Raw genomic sequence first — 17322 nt, 5'->3', positions numbered from 1 at the left:
TTTATGTTGTTGTTTTACATTAAACGACGAAGAGGTGATGACCTGGGATCAGCCGTAAATTTCTGTAGTTTTGTGTAATGAAGCAATCATGATACTTTCTCAGTTGAAATTCGAAATAATAATGTAACATATTTGATGTGATAACTGATGTAAGGAAATAACTGCGGAGCATTAAACAATATTTAAATGCAAACTTTTGAGGCAAAGGGCTAAATTTTTTAAATGATCGAAAGTGGCGGACCAGGAGAATGCTTTTTTTTTATTTGTTCACTCAAATAATTCCATTTTAAAATCCTAGTTGAATAAATCAGTACAAATTAAGACCAAAAATTATGGAAGAATATATGACGGTATGAAAAGTCATACCTCTTCTTCTTGGCTTAACGACGAAATGTCTTACTAGACTTGCAGATACCACGTCAGTCCTCACTACGGAGGGACGACGGTCCGGATGGGATTTGAAACGCCGGTCCTACCGAATGAAAACCGGCGCCGCTGTCGCTTACGCCACCACTTAAAGTTGTCATACTTAAAGGTGCTCAATGTTTGTAAACGAATAGTTTCTTCGAAAATTTCAAAATCAGGAAAATTCTTTCGAGTGCCGGATTGATTGCTATGATGATTTATCTCTTGAACGAATAGATGTTCATGCAGTTATTAAAAAAAATCATTTATGTAGCAGTGGATCTACAATTACAATCGTCCATGGTCACCGAAAAAGTCAACAAAAGGTGGATTTTTTCTGTCTCAATCTATCCACCGCCTGTCTAGCTATAGGACAGACGTAGTGTAATCTACGAAAAACTGAGGTATTCATATTAAATTCTTTGACATCCCAGTAGCAGCACCCTGGATACCTCTGGTAGAATTCGAAACTGACCGTTCCGAACGAAAGGCTGGGACTAGTGCAATTTCTGATAGTTAGTCAACAATGTTGTTAAAAATGTTTTAAACGGAAAATTTATTGAAAGACACGTTTACGCCTTATTCGCAACTAAATGCGACGTTCAAAAAGTCTATTTAATCATCATGGGAGGTTTCGGATAGGAATTTGTACTAGTCCTGTCCTATAGAAAGCTTAACCGATAGGTTTCCCTTTACTGGCTTACGTTACATATCCAACACAATCAAACCAACAGTACTTGTTTAAACTGTGAAATCAGTAAAACATCCTTTCCTGTAAAGCTGCTACTCGCAACATTTTCTCCCACCACAAGTGGAGAAGCAGGTGTCGCTTTCGATACAAATTTGACTACCAAACAGTCGTATTTCTGCTTTTTGCTCCGTTCAGAGTTGATCTTGCTGACATTTGGCGTTGTAATTGGTGGTTCAGAAACCTACTTCAAACAAGTATCGACCGTGCCCGGCAGTCATATGCGGGGTAGCTGATACATATTGAGTTGAATCCAGCTTGCGATCTTGCTTCGAACATTGCAAGCGTTCTGAAGGGGGCGGCTAGTAATAGCAGCAGTAGCAGGCTGTCCAGAACAAGGCAAAGGAAACCGACCGGTCGCGAATACCTTCACCTTCATAGTCACCTAAGATGAGAAGAGTACGATACCCCAGGTATGACCGTGACTTGTAGATATTATATTGACTCCCCCTCGCCCCCCCTCACCGGTACTACCGTGTTGCAGATTGCTTCTGTTTTTGACGTACTTTTATTTTCCCATCCCACTTCCATCCCCTGCTCCCAATCCGGGGGGCCAAGGGGCGACCCTAGTTCCGTCACTAAAACACTGCTCGATCTTGTCCGCATGATCGCGCTCTGCTGCTGTCTGTCGCGTATGTTTGATTTTTTTTGTTGCTTTTGCTTTTTGTGTATGCGCCAACCCATTTCGTACTGCTCTCATTTCGGGCTCTCGACTTCGATCTGCTAGCTTGATTTACGTTCTTTTTCGTGCCTACCCGTGCCACCCCGTCCCTTGCTGTCCTTTGCTTGTGCAGCACTCGTTTGTTGTCCAAGGTGGGTGGTTTGGTTTGTGGGGAGGTTTCGCTTGCTGCTGCCCAACTACTGCTGGCCCAAAGACAACGAGACCCGGAAATCGAACTTTTAAGCGGAAAAAATTGACCTTTTAATTAGATTGTCCATTCCGCAATCGCTCGCCAACGAAACTGTGTGTCTGTGACTGGTCTCGGTTGGCCGGGGTATCGGAGCCGAACCACTGTGCCCTGTCGCCTTCAGTTGCTGCTCATTGACCGTGCACTCGACGCAAATGATCACCTTTAAACTAACGTCGCTCAACGACGACGAATTGGACGGGCTGCTCTACTGCGGGGGCAAGCTGTCTGTTGGCTGGGGGCACACGACTTCTACCCGAGTTCTTGCTCAGATGAAAGTGGATTCTGGTTGGCATTTCTATATTTATTGGCAGAACTTGGGGCGAGTAGTCTGCAGGTAGCAATCTGAGAAATCGAAACGACGTTCAGAACTAACCTGCTGTTCGAGGGAAGCAGTCTCGGTTGAACAACGAATACAAGAGATTAGTTTACTTTTAAATCTACCCCTTCTAGCGATAACTTCAAACGAATGAAGAAGGTTAATATTTGTCACTAGCAGCATAACAAAAGCTAGTGATCAACTAAATGGCGGCTCGTTTTGTAGAACCAAAAACTAATCTTTATAAATCAAAATAACGTCATCAGTCCCATCTTTGATGTCGAATGACGTGAGAGCCCTTCGGCGTTTGCTTGAAAATGGAGATCTCTCGATCGTCTCCAACAGCGTTTCATTCTTTCGACTGATCGTTTTGGTTCACAATTTGAGCGGGAAGCAAAAAACCCACAGGTTTAGGGATCGGTGCTTTCGCTCCCGCCTGTTTCCACCACCAACGAACGCCACAACCAGCATCATCATCATCATCATCTTTGGCGTCGTTGTTGTCGTCGGCATCGTATAACCGCAAGGCATGGCATGTTAGCTCTAGCCACGCACAGTTTGTTGAGCTCTCGTTCTCCCATACCAGAGACCCGGGCGATCTTCAACCTTTCGACCTACACAAACACCTCCGTAGCAGGGCAACAACATTCCACTCATTCTGCTTCTTGTAGCGCGTCCGTCCCGAATCGACGAGTTTCAACTTCTCGGATCTTTTCCCTTTTCTACGATTCCTACTAGGAAGTACGGTCGACCTGATCGGTGGCCCAGCGTCGCGGAAGGGTTGGCCGTAGACAGCGCAAGTGGGTTTTGCTTTAGTGGGGTACCATTTAAGGGGGAATGGGGAGATAAGGCCCGGAGTGAGGGTTGCGAAACGACGGTTCGCGGGTTCACAGTGCGCCAGTGTTGCATTCGCTGCGTCGCTAGCAAATCGCAGAACGAACAATTTTTTTACCTTTTTTTTGTTCTTTCTTTTTGTGCTGCTCCTTCGAATAGAATCTATATTTAAAATAGGTTACTCATAAAAAACCCAACTCAAGTCGACCCGCCGACCGAACTGCCGACCTGATACGACCGCGCATTTTGAACTGTACGAGTGACCCTACCCACCAGCGATGTCGGTTCACCCTTCCCTTCGCTGGCGACAGAGTTGTGTCTGGTGACCGCCATTTGAGCGGTCTAGTTGTATGACGTGGTATCTGGCGGATCGAAAATCGGAAAAATCTACCGAGCAACTAGGTTGGGGTGTTGGTGTTACTGAAAAAGACTGCACAAAGAAATGTGACCAATGGAAATAGTTCAGATCATGGGTATAATCCTTTTTTATTATCAGTGTCCTAGAAGCATAAATGTTAATTTCAATTTTCTCAAACACGTGGTTCAAGATTAGATTTTTTCAGAGCTACAGCAAATAAAATAACTGAGAAATTGTATTTTACAATAATTGAAGTTAAAGGGCAATTGGAATAAAGGATAAAGAAAGATCCTCAAGAACAAAAATTGGGGAATATGGCGTACTTAATACTTTTTAATTTATTACTTGTGTCAGCATTAGTAAAGTATGTTACATTAATGCGACTAAATGCTAACAAGCTTCTACCATAAACAATTTATATTCATATTTGCTTTATAGATCGTTTGAGCGCCTTCTAAAGTATCAACAACATTCTTTTTGAGGTTTATGCTAACTTAAATTTCCATATGTGGAGTGTTACGAATAAAAACAACTATTGTACGTCTTTGATCGCGAGTTTATTATTCCGTTATCCTTTGGCTGGTATGACCCGATAGCGGTTAGTGGTACGCGGATAAAAACATTTACTATTTTTCTACAGCCGTCTTCTCGCGCTCTCTCGCTTCTTCCTCTTCTTCCAGCCCGTTCCTCGACCAGTTTCTGTCATCAAGAAATGTCGTTTGACATCTGTCAACTTGGCTGTTGGCGTTCGTAACAGTGGAGCTTAGTGTTTACAAATTTTGTGATGATTGCGTTTAAGATTTTCTATTGAATTTAATAATAAAACTATTATATAAAATTCGCAACATTGCAATTATGTGTCACAAAGGTAAAAGTTTTGTAGAACAGTTCTCGCAATCTCGCATCTCCCAAGAAACCACCGAGCACCACGGGCAGCAATTATCATCCTTTAAGGGACGTTTTCGAAATAAAACCACCCTATCTGTAAGCTGTTTGTCTGCGGCCAGAATGTAGAAATAATTAACATAATTAACACCAACGCCTAGCTATCGAAAAGTGATTTGCTCGCGAACTTGCCCCAACACATCATCACACTGCCGTAGTCTGTTCGTGACTGAGTGAGTGTGTGGGGAGGTTTGACGGTATTGATGATCGAGCAGAGGTATCATCACCGACAGGGGTGAGATGAAACGAACGGTCCCTAAGACGGTAACATTTGGCCCGAAAAGTTCACCGGCGGTAAATGTTTGCACATGGCATTTGGCATCGCAGGGCACCGGCCACAGCGCCCAAACCACCCCACCGGTCGATGTTATGCTCGTTGCGGTGCTAAATGTCGTACTCTGCCCAACGAATCGGCTCTCGGCAGCGGTGTGTTTGCGAGAGATGAACGCACCAACGATTTCTACAGTTGGCAAAAGTTGCTCTCTCGCTTCCATCGCATTCAAGCTACTGCCGTGTAAAGAAAGGCCAGTTCTTCCCCAACGTGATGAGGTTGGTTGGTAGAATAAAAACGTGATCGCGTTGCCAAAACACATCGCTCGATCTAGCCAGCGCCCTCCTTCTTCCCTCCCATGCCCTGTTGTTTGGGGTATGCTGCCGACTAGTCAAAGGTTAGAGCTAACACTGTTAGGATCAATTTTACTTATTATTCAAACTTCCCACAAAATATTAAGCTGGGCGTTCGAAATTCATTGCATCAATCGAAATTATCCTTTTTTTATTATCATGCCTTGATCATAATGTAATCAAGGCATCGTGAGGTCCTTTGTAAGCCCTTGCTGTTATGAAAGCATAAGAGAATAGCACAACGAAACCAAAACTAGGCTGTGTGACACATTTGCCGATCAATATTGTGAAATTCCTGCAAGGGGTTAATGCAAACAAATTACTGTTTAAAATGCAAAATTTCCGAACCCGTCGGTACGGTAAGAATGAATGAACACCCAATCATAAGGATAGGAGTATGCGAATGGTCGGGATCACTATAACGATAGTCCCATGAGCAAGCTTGTAAACAAATCAAGAGAGAGGATTAAATCCGGTGCGCCACGTGAGACACTTGGCCACTTTTTTGCGTCTATTTTCGCGCGTTCCATTCGCAAACGCGCTGAGACGGAAAAAGAGTGGAGATGAACCACATCCACGCGGAAGAGTAGATCGAACTGCGCGGACTGTGCTGCTGCTGCTGCTGCTGGGTTAAGCTTAGCCGGGGAGTGAGAGAGCAAGCACGAACAAACGAAACGAAACGGAGCGAAAGATAACGCTGAGAAAACGAGAGAGCTGAGAACGCGAACCGCGCGAAAAGAGAAAAAAAGCATGGAGCCGAGGAAAACAAAGCAACCGCGCGCTTTGGAACCGTTTCCATCGCAGCAAGTGAATCAATTGCGTGCGGCTAGCGAAAGACGGAAGGACAGCGGTCTGTGTACCTTTTTGAGAACCCGGTCGAAACCCGGTATATTTCAACGTGCGTTCTTCGACGTAGTGTGTGGATCGCGAGACATCTGCAGTGACATTAGTCCACTGCGGTTCTGAGTTTAGAGTGTTTTGGGTTCAGGCTCAGTGGGACCAGTGTTTTATCCGGAGTTATTTTGATAGTTCGGTTCGATCAACATTGTACACATGTGCGATGAAAAAACTTCGCCTATCAAAGTGTTGTGTGATTGAGTGCTTTGAAAGGAGTCTTCTTATCTCCGACCTTAGTGAAACGTGTGAAGAGTGTGCTGTAGAACCTGTTGCTGGTGCATAATTAGTGTCAAGTGGCTCCCCTCACATCCAGACCGGAAGAACAGCCAAGGTGCGAATGAAACTGGACGGTTGTCCTTCTATGTTGATTGTGCTATACTTTAAAGGTGTCAAGACGTGCTGATAAGGTGCAGTATGGGTGTGTTCGTGCATGAACACGTGTGAAGATTTCATAGCATTTTCGAGTCGAGTGCCCTGCGCGAGTGTGTCCAGAAGTTCGGGAACAAATGCATGGCAATACTGTTTGTCATACGAGCCGGCCTAAGCTGTTAAAACGACCATCGCTGAAAAGTTCCAAACTTTTACGAGGTGAGAATACATCGCTGACATTAGAAGCTTGTTCGGCGATCACGACCACATGATCGTTCCGTTGTAAGCCAATAGCATCTATGAACCGCACTGCCATACCATTCCATCTGGCCGACCCACCCCGGTTTTCTGTACGACGATTGTATTGCGCGGGAGGTTCCGTCAACCGAGAAGGGGTTGTGAAATATTTACAGTCAAAGAGTGTGCGTGTATGTATGTGTGTGTGACTAAATGTGAGGAAGGGTGGCAGAGCTCACCGTAACGTGACCTTTTGTGCTTCGAAGCGAACCCGTCTGCCCTCGCCGGTTGAGCACGATTAGCCGCACCGTTGAGCTCGATGGTAGAAGAGGGCAGAACCGAACGCGTGCGCTCCGTACACAGCCGTTGGACAGCATCAATCGTACGCTCCGGTTTTTATTTATGAGCTTGAAATATTTCTAATGACAATTATTATTCCGTCCGAAGCACGCGGCCCACTGGCCACCCCGTGTCACCCATACGCCCCCATGCTGCTTCTTCCGGGGATGATCTTCCACGTCCAATTGTCAATTCACGATCACCACGATCCGTGCGCCTGTACGCGTTCTACTGCAGTGGACGAATGTTTCTGTATTTGTTGTTTATTTACTTCTCGCACCGTTCTCGTCCGATGTGTGTCGCATACTCGCTCCACTGCCAGACGCCGACCCTGCCGACACCTTCTGGTGGCGTGTGTTTTTGAGGCGCATTCTTCTCTGCCCCGTTTTCTTTTTTTTTTTTCGTTGGCCACCGCCGCCGGCCCTCTGCGGCTGTCATAAATGCGTCGCGACAGTATAGCAGTGCTGGGGGTTCTAAGTTCTACAGCGAAACCGATCCTACACGATACCGTTTCAGTGATCACCTTCACCTCTCCTGGCCGAAAACTGAGCACTGCCCGAAGTCTGCTGCTGAATGCGGTGAGGGCCAGTTTGACATTCTTGACTTGAACTACTTGAAATGTCAAATCATTAATAGAGAGGCTTAAATGTTAGCTTACAACCGGCTGCTGAGACCGATCATATGGCAATCGTGGAAATGAACGGAGCACAGAAACCTGTGCAAATCTGTTCCGTGTGCCCTGGTTTTTGAACCTTAATCGCACCGGGCTTGGCCCTGTTGGGGATCGGGGATCAGAATTGATTGATCGCTATACCGGCGGCTATATTGTTGATGCATACGTACGATGTCGAGTGTTCTGGAGCAACTACAAGCACAAGCAGGTATTGGTTACACTTGGAATGCAATTTGGAATGGAAGTTGAGTGACGTGTTAGAAATATCCGGGGTTAATACCTTAGCCAGCAAAGTGGGGGTTCACTAGTACTGTTATCTTTAGAATTTACTGCTGCTTTTCTTGAGCATGGAGGGTTAATTAAAATATGTATCTTTGACACAGCTTATAGCTAGAGTTACATGTTGTCATTTCTAGCTTTAAATGTAATTTTGTTGAATAATCAGGAAAAAAAAAACATCCTGTCATACCAACCTTAGTATAAATAAACTTAAAACCATTTAGGGCAGATCTTGCTTGGAGAAAATTACTACACTATCCATCCACGAAAAGACCACGGATTAAGTTCAAGCCTCCCCAGCTAAACAGATAACCGTACTGAATGTTGCGAGACGTGTTAACACGTCACACGCGTGTGTTTTCAACAGGATAATTTGCCAAGGTCAACTCCATCGAAGGCCAGAGAAAGTACGTACAAAAGAGTAATCATTTTTGGCGCCTGTAAAATGTTCACTACTTCTCCAAACGGTTCCAGTTCGGCCCGTTTCGGCGATTGGTCGTTGGGACAACGTGTTGGGTTGATATAAGTGCGACCGGATGTGGCTGACTGGAGTTTCTCGGTGTGCAATAACAAAAACAGCATGACGAGACAATACAAAATGTAAGTACAGCGCAATGGTGTGAGTGCTGGTGAGAAGAATGGTATGAATGGTGTGTTACGCTGAGAGATAGAAGGGTGACAGGCACATCGGTAGGGCGCACAGGAGTACAGGAAGAACACGTGGTAGGGCGATCGGACAGAGAGGGCGCCCGAGGCTTATGGATCTTGTACGAAACCAAAAAGTAATATTCTGACGCTGGTTGAAGCACACGGTGAAAGAGGCAAAACATTATGAAGAAAGGTGTCATAAAGAAGCAAAATCTGGGAAGAAGCGACAGCTTCAATGGCCAAGTGTGGGACAGTACGCAGTTGCTCATGATTGTGGATGGATGGATGGAAGGAAGGAAGGAAGGAAGGAAGAAGCGGCAGGGTGTAGCATTGCGGTGCAGCGACGGGGCAGGAAAAGTTCATGAGTCAACAGACAAGTGAACCCAGGTGACTTTGGTGACCGTCCGGGTGAGTGAGCCCGGCTCGGTCAGAACTGCGCAGAACACAGCGAATCGAGTGCGTCGGTTTCGACTTCCTTCGCTGTCGTCGCGCATACCACGACATCGCCGGCCGCTGAGCTGTGTCGGTGTGTGCGCATTGGTTAGTATTTGGACGGTTTGGACTTTAAGTGTATGTATCTGGGGTGCTGCGAGCCGCTGCCGATGACGATTAAGGTGACGATGAGGTGGACCACGACGACGACGACGACGACAACTACCACCGCGAAGATGACTCTCACGACCTACGCGGTCAAAGTGTGGACACAGCCGTCGCATCCAGACCGCCTCTGCCGAAACCCTCGCGCGTCTGCCGAACAGAACGACGGAACGAATTGAGCGCGATCGTCAAACCCATTGGCCCGTTGTTTCGTTCCGCGCGATTTCCTACAGAACGCACCGTGTGTCTGGATCGATGAAGAGGCGCAGAGCGGGCAACGATGGTCAAACCGAACGGTGCGTTTGGAGCAGTCAGCTCGAATGTTGAATTCTCTCCCTCTCTACCCATCGACGGGGAGCGTTAATCTCAACCATCAAGAATGAGCAAGCAGCGAACGACCGGAAAGGTTATGACATTCTTACGACTTTAAAGGTATATCGTCGTCAGCACGATATAGGAACAATCCGGCGACGGTTGTTTGAAGCCATTAATACATATTAGCACAAACTGGCCCGTGTGGTCCCCGATCGTGCACGGACGATTAATCAAATGTGCGACAAAGATGCTTTGTGTTTTTTTGGCTACGAACAAGGTACGGACCAAACTACTTCTACTACAGTTTGCAGAACGTTTAGTATGCAATAATAGCTATTCCGCAGCATGGGCGGATCTACCACTTCAAATCGGCCCACTGCGAAAGAGAGAACGTTTGCATTATCTCCTGCCATTTGATGCACTTTGCCACGGGTTGCCCTTTTGGGTTCCTGTTTGTGTGCGAATGCACACACAGAGTGTCATAGAGACAAGCATCACGCGAGCTTCGCTGACGCTTGGGCATCGCTGCGGTGTCAAGATCTCTCCACTAGACCTAGGCTAGGTTTCTTCGGGGGCGATGAAATAATGGACTTTGCGACACACACACACACACACACACACACACACACACACACACACACACACACACACACACACACACACGTGGGGTGTATTTGCGAAAGCGGGATAGTGGTTGGCGCGTTAGAAACTGTTTGCCTCGTCTTCCTCGTACGCTCCTGTTATTTTAGTGAGGGTCATGCTCTCACCCCGACGGGCCAGTAGCAAAGCGGTACTACACAAATGTACATAAACCTCCCAACATCCAGCTCAAGGCACAGCAACGAGCAATCGAAGTGTACGCTTGATCGCCCGACCTTTGACCACCAAGGGAAGCTCGATTTTGCTAAATGGTTTTGTTGCTTACAGAGTGAAATCAGCTGGCAATATTTTTTGCTATGTGTAGCATTCGCCAGAAATATTTCTGTGCTTCGTTTCATAATACGACAAAGCTACGACAGACCGTTTGGTTGACCAATTATTTGTAAACACTTCTTATGTAACTAACGAGAAGGTTACAGTATCACGAGCTCTGCGTAGTAGGTTCATCTCAACTATGACGTTCTGTGGCGCGGTGGAAACTGGGTCATCGATAAAAAAAATGAACCTCCACGGGTATCAAACCAGGATCCGATAACGCACTCCGTTCTAGTCCATTAGGCTTCGCCCGGTTCCAGATAATAATAGCAGGAGTTTTATCACGCAGCAATGATTGCTGCAGCGTGTACAGGTGCACGATGGGCGGCACGTAGTGACCTCAGGCCTCCATCAATCCAGCACCACGCGGACCGTTTTCAGGGCCAAACTTGGGAGACTGAGCCAACCCCATCGTCGAGATAACTCGATGGGTGTCATACTCTGTTCCATCCGCTCAATCTTATCACACCAGCTGTCCGGAGCAGGGTCCAGTGTTGGTGTACGTTTCGCAGAAAGTGATGAGTTTAGATCACCTCTAAAAGTAAAAAACTGTACTGTGTTGCTGCGAACTTCTTGCTGTTTGCCTAAAGATATCAGATATTGTCTGATCAGTGTTCAGGAGAGCAGGAGAGCAAAACATTCCTGCTATAAGTATTAGCAAGAACTTTAATACAGATCATCAGTGTTAGTCTATAAGTCGACCTCAACATCCGGTACTACGGGTATATGCCGGATCCAACCTGCCCTTGCTGAACATCAGTGCCGCAGTCCTTCATTGTTGTCTTCCTTTCCTTATCGTTTCAGAACATTCGTTTCATGAAGCCGTGAATCACCCGTCGTCGACGCGCTCACGGGAAACATTCGTCTTTGGCAAAGGCGTGAAGTAGCGGCGATAAGTCGCGACAAGTAGTGGTAATAAACAGCGTACCGTGTGCGTCGGTGGGTTGAACCCCGCGACATGAGCCAAACGAATACAAAGGCGTGCAAAGGGGTGTACAATATCTCCCGCAGGTCATAACCGCCAGTGCAGGGAGCGAGAGTGTTTGTGAAAGACAGAGATAGCGCGACGCGTGTGTGTAGTTGAATGCGGGCGAAGGGGGCCAGACCATCTCCATCAGACGTTCGAGTGTGCTTTAAGACTGTGTACTGCCTCCGCCAGCGAAATTGATGTGTTCGCGGTCGCGTACTTGTACGATTGGGAAAGCGATTGCCCTCTTCGATTGATTTCCGAGGATTTTGTTTGGAGGGCTGGGTACCAAAGGTAGAACATACAGGGGCAACAAACTAGTGGCGAGTGCGAGATAGAGATAGAACAAACGGTGCAAGAAAGTGGGCAAATCAAACAAAGTATGACAAAGTTTAATCTGTGGTTTTGATTCGATTTCTAGTTGATCTGTTAGCGTCGGTTTAAGTGTGGCGATTTGTGGAACGGATGCGCTTCCACAAAAAGCTCCACACACTTTCCTTTGCCCTTTGAGAGCCACCGACAAAGTAACATCGATGCAGCAATAGCAGTAGGGCGATACTAATTTGTCTGTTTGAAGTTTGTCAAAAGTGTCACGTATCAGGTCGCCTGACGGACACTTGCCGACCGCGTGGCGTGCGGTTCGTCTCCAGCGCCTGGATCTAATCGTGCCGAGGTGTGTAGTTTTTTTTTTAGCGCTCCCGCTGACGGTGTGCGATCGCGGTGTATTGGTGTGTCAGTGCGATATCTAACTTTGAGCGTCCAATTGTGAAATCGTGCGCGTAGAACGTGTGTGTTTGTGTGCGTGAGTGTGGCCGCGGGTTCAGCGGCAGAACGACCGGCAAAGTGTCGCGTGTTGGCTGTTATCTCTCCGGGCTAGTTTTGCCATTGACCGTCCCTCAGTGCGTGCTGCCCTAACCCACCATTCTCTTTCCCGCCGTGCTAGTGATTCCCATCGAAGGGCTTACTGGGAGTGTTGCTGTTGTTAGGGGACGGGTGGGGTTTTTTGTATGGGGAGCGATCGTAGGGCGCTATTCCGCTATCGGTAGGCAGCAGCAATGAACGATCGCGATTGTCGTCGTGAGTGAGATCATGAGGGAAGTGGACACTTCGGAAACATCCGTCGTATGGCCTGCATGGTGTTACTCAGGTGAGTGCGATAAGCTTGGTTGGGTGTCATTTCTGGGGTATATTTCTTAAATCAACACGTTTAAAGCGGACGTCCAACTGCTGTAAAAGGAGACATACGGTTAACAGAGCACAGACGCTTTTGACCTGCGTTTGAAGTTAATACCAGATTGGAACTATTTCGAGCATTTAAAGTAACTCGATCCGCTTACAATTAGCCTCCGAATGTCAAACGGCTTTTATCGCGGTCTGTTTTTTGGTATTTTAAAACATTTTTTCTCTCTAAGTACGAGCACGAAGTGCACAGCTTGTAAGGATTCCTGGCGGCGAAACACTTTGGTGGCGTCATGGAGTTTTCCCGAAAATAGGCTTTGGCCCCCCAAACGTCAACGCTTACGACAGCGAAATAAAAAATTGAAAACAGATAAAAATTTGCGTTCACTTTGGCAACCGCTCAGTAACTGTGATGGCCTGGTCCTGTGTGTTACAAGGCTACAATTTAATTACCTTACTGGCAACCAACAACGTACTTTTCCCCATTTTCCGTCTATTCCGGTGAAGCGTGAGAGGATTTCACGGTGAGCTGAACGCGTTGTTAGGAAAAATGTTTGGATATGTTTGGTTTTGCTTCACATGCAAACAAGCTTCTCGTGAAGGTTTCCTTCAATAAGAACCGATCGTACGACTTCAAACTGTAATACCGCAGCTTAGCTGCGGCGTGTGTCAGCCATGTGCTGTCGTTTATGGTCAACCGAATGGGACGCTGGTTTGTTTTTGGTACGAAATTAAGTTCCGAGACGCATTCCTGGAAGCTAGCGTGACATAAGCTAACGATTAGTGTGGGTCAAAGATCAGCTGAAAAAATGGTTCGTTTGTGTTGGAGTCTATCGCGTTTTTTTTCGCCGCAAAAATGCCATTATTATTCATGCTGTTCTGCTGTTTCAAGATGGTTGCTCACAGTGTATTTTCTTTGGCCTTGTCAAAGTCCCTCGAGCTGAGATCCATCAGATCCATGCGTTACTTGAGATTGGCTAATGAAAAATGAATTTTTTATTAGGGAAAACAACCACACTGTTAGACATTGATAAGCAGGAATGCTTTTCTCCCATAAAATTGATCAAAATGCAGCGAATTTTCCGATAAGGTCATGCCCCGAAGCGCCGTGAAGATTAGCATACGACGTATGCAAAACCCCTAACTCGTTTGACCGAATGAGGCGAATTTGCCTCGCATAATCTCTTTATATGGTAACGTTCATCGATCGACAAAAAAAAAGTCATTACAATAATAAATCATAGCAGTTTCTATTAGTCAAACGTTTATGTAAACGTCGAAAATTTTCCCAGAGAGACTTAGTTTCTGATAGCACTAGCTTGGTTAGTTTTGTGCAAAGTATGTCAGCAAAATCGGAATTTGGAAACGTATGTCGGCTGCGACTGCTCTAAAAGATGCGTCGAATCTTGAAATCTTGCATACCTTTTTCTCTTCAATTCATATATTTGTTTTGAATTTTTTTCCTTTTTTGTTGCTCGGCAATCGTCCGTCATACAGGCCCCTGATGTTTGCCTTCATTCTGCTAGGGTGTGCGACTCGGTCAGGTCACATTTATTGACATTTGGAGCGCTGTTGCTGGTTTGAAGGAAGGTACCGCCGTTTAACAAACGATGCTCCCGCGAGTTAACCTCTTGATGTGTCCATGAGTGTCTTGCGCTTCATTGCCTTTAGATGGTCGCTGAGCCTGGGTCACGATTTGCAAAAGCAATTACAATTACTTGCGATTACTTGGTTTGTTGGTTGAGGAATCCTAAAATTTTGTTCCAAATCAAGCCAGCGGAGTAGAGCAGTACCGCGTGCGCCTTGTTAATGGGACGGTGATAGTACCGACCGGTCCAGGGTGCGCTCAGTGTTGAGGTTAGTTTGAACTTTGGCCATTTGCTGCTTGAGTTGGTTTTTGGTAAGATCTGCGTGTGGCTGACGATTATGGGGTAGCTACTCTAAGATCAACAGGAGCGGCGTTCGGTGTGAAATTTACCATTGTTTTCGTGTGGTGTGCCATAAATTGAGCTATTTGCCAGTATGTGGCATAGTTTAGCAAAAAGAATTTGCTACAGTGTTGGGTGTTCAAAAGCAGACACTTCGAATTCAGCCGTTCTCTCTATATTTCGATGCGTTTATTAGTTTCTTAGACTTGTAAAACATCATCAAAAGTGGGCTTCTTTTACTTCTGTTCTACACGGTGATGTTAAAAAAAGAATTGAAAAATCGTTTTTTTTCCACGAAAATAATTGGGAGCGCTGGGCATTCCAAGTCGGACAAGTTAAAATATATTTAAAAAATGCTATATTAATATTTAGTAGCTTTGTTATGGGCATCTATTACAGCCTGCAAGTATGGCTTTACGGCATACTTTGGGCCAATGTCAAACAAAACTTTGAATCGATTTTATGCCATTCTTCGTACACTATTTCCACCAACCTTATCAAATTGGAGGGCCTGCGTTTTGCAATATTTTTTTTAGTTGATACCAAACTTGCTCGATTATATTTAGGTCTGGTGGCTGTGGAGGAGCTGCTAACACTGATGGGCAGTTGTACAACCACTAAATTTGTGTTGTCCATGCCTTATGCTTAGGATCATCTGCAATACCCAATCGTTCAACACTTGGCCGAACATTTGCCTTACGAATTTCGATATAATGAGTAGCATCCATGATTCCACGTATAACATGTAATTTCCCAACTCCTTTTGATGTCATAGAGCCCCATAGCATGACGGAGCCTCCACCGTGTTTTACTGTTTTAATGGTAAATTTGCCATTAAATTCTTCACCAGGTTTTCTCCACACGTAGCGACGACCATCAAATCCGTAGAGATTAATTTTTGTCTCGTCCGTGAATAGAATCCTACCAAAAACAATAATAACATACATTTATTTATTTTATTTATTTACAATCGATTATGACGGTCCAATGCCGTATTGTCGCATAATAACATACATAATACAATTAAAACTTAGGTTTGAAATGGTTCAGATCTAATTAATTCGAACAAAATTCTATACCTTTGTCCATATACTTTTTGGTAAACTCTAGCAGCCGAAGTACTCTATTCTTTTCCGATATGACTGGTTTGTTTTTATTGCAACCCTTCCGAACAAATTTTGCTTAATTTGTTCATATCATACGAAAATTCCTAGCAAATCAAAATGTCCGACTTTGCATGCCCAGCGCAATATGAAAATTTTTATCGTTTGCTCCCCATAATTTTCGTAGAAAAGAGATTTCTCAATTGTAGAAGCGAAGTAGAAGAAGCCAACTGCACACTTTTGATGATGTTTTACAAGTCTAAGAAACTAATATATGCATTGAAATGTAGAGAGAACGGCTAAATTCGAAGTATCCGATTTTGAATATCCAGCACTGTATTCATTCATACAAAATAACAGAGGACTCTTTAGTAACCTTGATGATTATAAGTCCTGATTGTGGAATCCAAACGTCTTCTCAAAGGTAACATAATCGTCGTTTTGGTATTATGACTTTCCGTTTGCCTATGCGTTTGGCTAAAATCAGACGTTTAAAAGTCGATGACAGATGTCTGTCGAACGGAAAGTAAACAATTTGCATTGCCTGAGCCAAACGGAAACGCGCGTTAGACCAAAAGTTTTTCCGTCAGTCAAGTGCAACGGAAAGTATAGTTTGCATTCATAAAAACCATGTGTTAAAAGTGTACATATTTTACGTGGATATGTTATGAAAATCATTTTGAAGTCGTTTTAGTGATTTTATTTGGTGGTTTGCACGAATACTTCCGTCGGAAAGTTTTCCGTTTCGCTTTGACAATCAGGCCCATAGACAGCAATGTCAAATTAGTGAAGGTGATAATCGAAATATTATGTTACCGATCAAATAGCGCTCCTATGAAAAGTTTTGTTCATTCCAGTTGCATGGTAAGCGTGCTACTATTATTTATAATATTGTTGATAAATGCGTAGCATATTGGCGATTAACAGAAATGACGAAAATGATCATAAATGGGTAAAATCAAAACCTTTTTATGCCACCAAGGTGCTGCTGGATAACTGTATTTTGTTCTCGAAAACACGACTGATGTCTTGATGTTTGTTCCGTTGTAGCTTCATCAGCTTGCTTTAGCATACGTTCGATTGTCCGTTCCAGCCTTTTCTTGGTTTTCAGCATACGTATGTGGTGCACAATAAAAATATCTTTCTCAGCATTGATTGGACCGGCTTTCGTGGCGCTATATTCGGCTAGATACCGTTTGTTTCGGAAAAATCTGTCCCACAGATGTCCCACAGGGTTTCACATATTGCAATAAGCCGCCATACTTGTCGGTAAGGTAAATTCGGATGGGATAGCGTGGTCGGATGTTTCACCTGTTTGGCTGTGATGATATCCGTGCCGTGCGTGATTAGCTCAGGGTGGCATTCCGGTCCACGGCTGAGCATTTTCATACGTGTCATAAAAAAAGCACCTCGCGGTCGAACTTTCTTCCCAAATACGCACGCTAGCGGCTAGTGAATGGCTAGCGATCGGCCAAAGGACTTGAGCAAGAAAATGGTGCGAACAACCGTTTTTATCAGAGATTCAACCAATTGAAACGAGATCAACAAAGCTCGTCAGAAATAATAAGCGATAATAAAAAAAAAAAAAGAATAGCCTTTATCTGAATCGGTTGTCTGATGATCATGTTCGTTTTGTTGCGAGATTTCTCCCGAAGCAGGGAGGAAACCAAACTGA

The 17322-nt window shown here is 45.0% G+C and overlaps 2 protein-coding genes across 2 annotated transcripts in view; both read left to right on the top strand.

Annotated features, from left to right (window-relative positions):
* Positions 1-17322, top strand: part of LOC126565727 (60S ribosomal protein L38) — a 205588-nt gene that overhangs the window by 60924 nt on the left and 127342 nt on the right. The gene's annotated exons all lie outside the window — the stretch shown is intronic.
* LOC126564104 (probable serine/threonine-protein kinase DDB_G0282963) overlaps positions 1-17322 on the top strand; it is a 160469-nt gene that overhangs the window by 101823 nt on the left and 41324 nt on the right. The window contains exon 2 of the mRNA XM_050221037.1: positions 12484-12584. Within this exon, the coding sequence (XP_050076994.1) occupies positions 12527-12584 (58 nt within the window). The 5' untranslated portion in view covers positions 12484-12526. The remainder of the gene's footprint in view (positions 1-12483; positions 12585-17322) is intronic.

The sequence above is a fragment of the Anopheles maculipalpis genome, chromosome 3RL (genome assembly GCF_943734695.1).
Source record: "Anopheles maculipalpis chromosome 3RL, idAnoMacuDA_375_x, whole genome shotgun sequence".
NCBI classification, from domain to species: domain Eukaryota; kingdom Metazoa; phylum Arthropoda; class Insecta; order Diptera; family Culicidae; genus Anopheles; species Anopheles maculipalpis.
The sequence above is the reverse complement of the archived record's forward strand: the minus strand, read 5'-3'. Positions and strand labels throughout refer to the sequence as shown.